Source organism: Juglans regia, chromosome 6, assembly GCF_001411555.2.
Source record: "Juglans regia cultivar Chandler chromosome 6, Walnut 2.0, whole genome shotgun sequence".
In the NCBI taxonomy this organism is placed as follows: Eukaryota; Viridiplantae; Streptophyta; class Magnoliopsida; order Fagales; family Juglandaceae; genus Juglans; species Juglans regia.
In genome coordinates, this window is record NC_049906.1 from 7,911,096 (window position 1) to 7,917,149 (window position 6,054).

At 35.0% G+C, this 6,054-nt stretch overlaps 1 protein-coding gene across 1 annotated transcript; it reads right to left on the reverse strand.

Annotated features, from left to right (window-relative positions):
- On the reverse strand, window positions 1-1,487 carry LOC108979468 (transcription factor MYB44-like). The gene has a single exon (XM_018950143.2). The coding sequence runs from the start codon at window positions 1,315-1,317 to the stop codon at window positions 358-360; it is 960 nt and encodes a 319-aa protein (XP_018805688.1). The 5' UTR covers window positions 1,318-1,487; the 3' UTR covers window positions 1-357.
- Window positions 1,488-6,054: the final 4,567 nt, after the last annotated feature.

Genomic DNA, 6,054 nt, shown 5'->3' on the forward strand with positions numbered 1-6,054 from the left:
TTTTTTTTTTTTTTTAATTTCCTCCCACGCCTTTCCTTCTCGTTGTTTAATGAAAAATAGCCAATAACAGTTCGTTGGAAGATCAAATTCTCTGTTTTTTTCTCGTTTTTATGACATCTTTCTCAGGATTTTAACCCCCCCTCTCCCTTTCTTCAAAGTTCAAACCCCATTTTTTCCACTGTACACTAACAAAATTATTTTCTATTCTAACCCAGAAGGAAAAGAAAGAAACATAAAATTTGAACAAAAAAGGGCAAAAAAAAAAAAGGGCTAGGATTGCTTCGTTCTTCTCCCAAAGCAAGTTCCTTGATGGTTGGGACTCATTTCCAATAACTAAAGACTAGTAGGTCTGTTTGGCTACTCGATCTTGCTAAACCCAATCCGTTTCACCACGGCGTTCCTAATGGCGTCTGTCTGCATATTACACAGTCCCTTCTGTTCAATCCCAGACATGTAATTTCTCACCTCCTTTCTGATCATTTCCTGCATCACCGCCAAGAACTCCGCGCTGAAAAACTGCTTCTCGTATCCGTTCTGCCCTGCCACCGGAGCTTGTTGCGCCACCGGCACAGGTGGAGTTGGCGGTAGCGGCGGCACCAATTGCTGTACTACTTGAGTGGCACTCCCGGACTGATTGGATCCGATAGCCTGGTTCGAGACATCAAACAAATCGGATCCGGGCAGAGATAGACTCAGAGAAGTTGGAGGATCCGTATTTGAAGACGAGGTGTCGAGCTGCTGAGTTGGCAGAGTTAGAGAGCCAGTTCTCGCGAGCGGTCTGTAGACTCGGGATGGCGACATTCCGGGCAAACTCGAATCGCTCAAGTCGGATCCCGATGGGCTACTCGGGTTCAGGTAAAGGCCAGAGAAGGCGGCGCCCGTGCCCGTTCCAGTACCAGAGCCAGCACCGACGCTAGCTGATCTCTTAAGCGGCTGCTGCGCATGCGCGTCGTCGCTTAAATCTTCGGTCATGGACGAGCACTTGCGCTTGAGGGTGGAGTTCCAGTGGTTCTTGATGGCGTTATCGGTGCGACCATTGAGGAGGCGAGCGATGGTAGCCCACTTGTTTCCGAATCTAGAGTGGGCCCTGATGATCGTCTCATCCTCCTCCGGAGTGAAAGGTCGGTGCTCCACCTCAGGCGAAAGCTGGTTGCACCAACGTAGCCGGCAAGACTTACCGGATCGACCGGGGATCGACTTGCTGATCAGAGACCAGTTTCTCGGCCCATAGTTCTGGACCAGTCTCTGTAACGCTTCGTCCTCTTCAGGACTCCATGGACCTTTTATCCGATCCACATCTTTCCTCGTGGAGGCCATGGAAATCAAAAACAAATCTCCAACCTCAACCCGAAGCAAATTAACGGAATCGGAAATTTTCCGACAATCGGAGCTTCTGGTTAAGGGGGGATGGGAGGCTGAGCCTCACCTAGTTCTTAGACAGAAAAGAGAGAGAGAGCGTGAGAGGGTATATATAAGAGAGGATAAGAATGACTGGTTGAGCCGGTGGGAGTAACCGGTCTTGGCCGTTGAGAGTTGGAGGATTCTTCCAGGCAAGGCAGTTACTAGCATACAGCTGTCAAACAGACACGCGTCATCTTCGCAGCCCAGCCAGCTTACACGTATAATCACTCTCCCTCTGAAAACTGGCGTACGTACTGTTCCAACTATACACGTCGAGTTCATTCACACCGAAACTATTTCGAAATATCATTATATAAAAATAATTTTATAAATTAATATAATTTCATATAATTTATTAAATTTATTTTATAATAAAAATATCTTTATAAATCACGTCGAATCATATAATTTATATAATTATTTTTATATATTTACTTTATAATTAGAATATTTTTCTTCATAAATTCAACCCCAATTATTATTTTCATAAAAATAATAAAAAATTAAGATTGAAGATCATAGATTCATGATATGGTGGGCCTCAGTGGACAATTAGACGTACCAAAAATCTTTCCCAATTAATGAATATGGTCTAATAGCAATCGGAACAAATCTAGAAAGTAATAAAATTATATCACTCAGGATTTCATATTGTTCTCTACGTAATAGTAGATATAACACCATAATTAATGCCCAATTGATTAACCTTCCAATTCAAGTTATTTTTACAGTTACTTTCTATTTTAGAATTTAAAAAAATAGACACATACAATGATTTATGAGTTTTTTTTTTTTTTTGTCTAATCAATGATTTATGAGTTATATAATACTTGAGTGCTATACACTTTTTTAGGATGTACGAATTTTATGTACTGCCTTTAAAATGGTTCATCGTAAAAAATTTCTTTTTTTTTTTTCATAAGATCTTATGATATATATGGACTTGCACATTTTAAAATATATAAAATTTATTTAATCTTCGAAACAATCAGCTTGATGGAGTCAAAATTACTGTAGTGACATGACATATTCTTATGACTAAATTGAGTTTACTTAGAATTATAGTCTATTTTAAAAAACATATATACAATCAATTGATGCCATAATGGTTAACGTATGTTTTATATGTGTTTGGGTGTTTCGGTAACTCAAGTTCTTATAAAAATTGGGAAATGAGGCAACTAAGAGATGGGGGCTTTGGGGTAGGGAGTCTCCAATGTCAAAATTAGTAAATTATCTTAAAAGTTTGTAAATAAGTGAGAGAGTTTAGAGATCAGATAATTTTATCGTACCTGAGACTTGTTATTTATACCATAAGTCGGGGAATAAATCATGTCTACCCCCATGGAATCCGTATCCTTCGTATACTTCTTTTTGTCAAAATTCTTTAACGCGATATGGCACTATGCAACGATGTCATTAATATAGTGTGTAACTCAGATAATGATGCCATTAATGCGGCATAGTTTTTCGATTGTCCTCACCCTGTTAGCATCATTGGTGGTCCGTTATGTCCCTCCTGTTAGAGAAACGAGAGTTTCTCGTACATTACGTCCAAAGGAGTCTCATTTGGACAAGTTTCCAGGTCGACGAGTCTCATCTATTGCAGTACGTTCTCTCATGCAGGTTGTGTCTAGATAAGTCTACCCATAGGTCGGGTTAAAGACTTTAATTGTTCTGGACTGCACCTTTGATTCTTATTACCTTGATTGTCATTCTCAAATCCGTTGAGACTGAAGGGAAAAAATCTCCTTATAATAATATTTTATTATTAAATAAAAAAGTGAATGCTACTCTTTATTTAAAATTTTATTATAATCGTTCATAAATATTAATATTATATATTTTAAGTGAGTTTATACATTTATGTGATTTGAGACGTAAAATGCGACTTACAATATTTATTAAAAATATAATTTCAAACCATTAAGTCAGAATTTTAGAGAATATAGAACTCTTTTTTTATTATTATAGCAGAGAATATAAACATAATTATGAGGTTAATACTGAAAAATATACTGACACGTGATATTATATAAAAAATATTTGGTACACTCCTAAGTAATTAGTTAGAATAGATACGGTTTGGACGGGGGAGGAGGGTTCGTTTGACCGAGCCAGGCTGGAGAGCAATTTCGAGGAAGGGGATATTTAACTTATTTAATCGTTTTAATGGGAGGAAGAAAAGGACGCACGGATTTGGCTGAGCTGGCATTACAAAACGACAAACTATCAAAAAAAAAAAAAAAAGTTGAGTAGCAGAGAGAGAGAAAGGGAGGATTGGGGAACGAACCGAACTGCTATGTCGTCAGTCCAGCCTGTCCAACTCCCCCTCCCCTCTTCCGGTCCCACACTCTGAACACTGATTACTACCCCCTTACGCGCGCCCCAAACACCTGCCCATCTACTCGCTCCTACCTCCACGTGTCTCTCACGCACTCCACACTTCCCCCGAATCGCCATAACCGACTCCACCGTCTTCAAATAAAAGCACGCCTCGTATTCTCAAACCGTGTCTGTTTGGTTCTGTTTGAGAATATATTATTTTATTATTATTTATAAATTATTTGAAATATTTTTAATTTCTTAAATTTGTATTCCAAATACTACATATTATGAAAATCAGACAAAAAATAGGACATGACCAACATCCTAAGATCCAAATTCATGCCACTTAATTTTATTTTATTTTTACCTCTTTATTTGTAAGGGTAGTGTGTAGTATACATATCATTCACATTATTAAATAATAAATTAAATTTGTAAGATTAAATTTTAAATTTTAACTTTTAAATTAAATCATATAGCTAGCGTTTTTATTTATTTTATCGATTTTGTTAGTCAATTTTAAACTATAATGAGTGTTGTAGAAAAAGTAATATTATAATGTGTAATTAACAGCTTTTATAGTTTGAAATAAATTGAGAAAATTGATAGTTCAAGGGTTAAAATATAGGAAAATGAATTAAATAATTTTGAATGAAAACTGTTATAGACACCAAAAAAATTTATAAAAAATAAATTTATAAATTAACGTAATTTTATAAAATTTATAAAATTTATTTTATAATAAAAATAATTTTATAATCTAACATGTCTATACACGTGATTTATTTTTATGTAATTATTTTTATAACTGAAATATTTTGAATTTTCAGTCCATTTTTAGCAAAGAAGAACCGGCGAGATTTGCACATATATTTGATGGCTCTGTACACATAAGCGCGTGGGGTTAAAACTGAAAGGGAAACGGAAAAAACGGAAAAGGAGAAGAGAAAAGCAACAAAAAACAGAAAGCAGAAAAAAGGAGTTCCGATCTAAATATCCCAACATGCAGTCGTTACCGGGAAACAGCTGTATAGAACTCCTTCCCCATTCCCATACTTTTACCCACTCTCACGTGTCACGCGCGCGCACCACGTCATCCTTCACCTACTACCGTCCTTTAGCAGTACCTTCACTGCACGTTTTTCCAAAATCCGTCACGTGACTTAACCACCGCACGAATGATCTGCACGTGACGTTCCCACACGGGTTGCCAAATTTGACAGACGAGCATGGGCACTCCTCTCTGCCTATTCTCAAACGTGCTTCAAGATATAATATTAATAAATGCTTCAAGATATCATTGTTTAATAGAATGCTTTGAACGTGGCAGTAATAAAAAAAACACTTTCAATTTATCTAATTTTAACTTATTTTATTATTATAAATTTTATAAATTTTTATTTAAAATATAATAAATAATTTAACTTTATCAAATTTTAAAACTATAATAATATTAAAACTTAACTTAAATAAGATGAGATGGGTTTGAATAAAATTGAATAAATGTTACTTTCATGAAGCAATCTAAATGGTGGGATCTAGACTGACGAATCACAAGCATCTTCACATTTATGAAGTACTTCGTTATGTAAGGGAGCTTCAACCTCTGATATTCTTCGTACCGATTTAATGCATGATGAATGGATGATCAATTATTGAGTTTTAGTCGTTTAGATCATTAATATGTTTTCTAAGGTTTATGTCAAGAGTTTTTATTTTGAAATCTAGTTAATGTGTTTAATTTAAGTATACTTACATTTTTGTTAGCTCAATTTAAGCACACTTATATAGTTTCGTCGGCATGTTTGTCACCAATGTAAATATTAATATTAAATATATTAAAAGTGCTACAGATAAAAAAATAGACTCGTAAATTAATGTGACATCAATTAGAATTTAGGATTCGTTTAGATAGTGAGATGAAATGAGTTGAATAAAATATTATTATTATTTAAAAATTTAAAAAAATTAAATTATTTATTATATTTTTTATGAAAATTTAAAAAAATTATAATGATAAAATGAAATGAGATGGATTGAGATAGTTTCTATATCCAAACTAGCCTTAGAATTTTAACGTCTCTAGTTAAGTAAACTTTCGTAGTCTAAGGAAGACAGCGCATAGATGAATATATATATATATATATATTTTGATGGAGCATAAAGATTTCTATTTTTTTGAGCCGTGAATTCAAAATCCCTTTCTCCATATATCTCTTTCTTCCCATCATTCTCTTTCTTTCTTTCTTTCTTTCCTCTTCATCTATCTCTCTTAAAAATTGCTTCTCATGTTGATTGTCGTACATCGCAGATAACTTTATAATT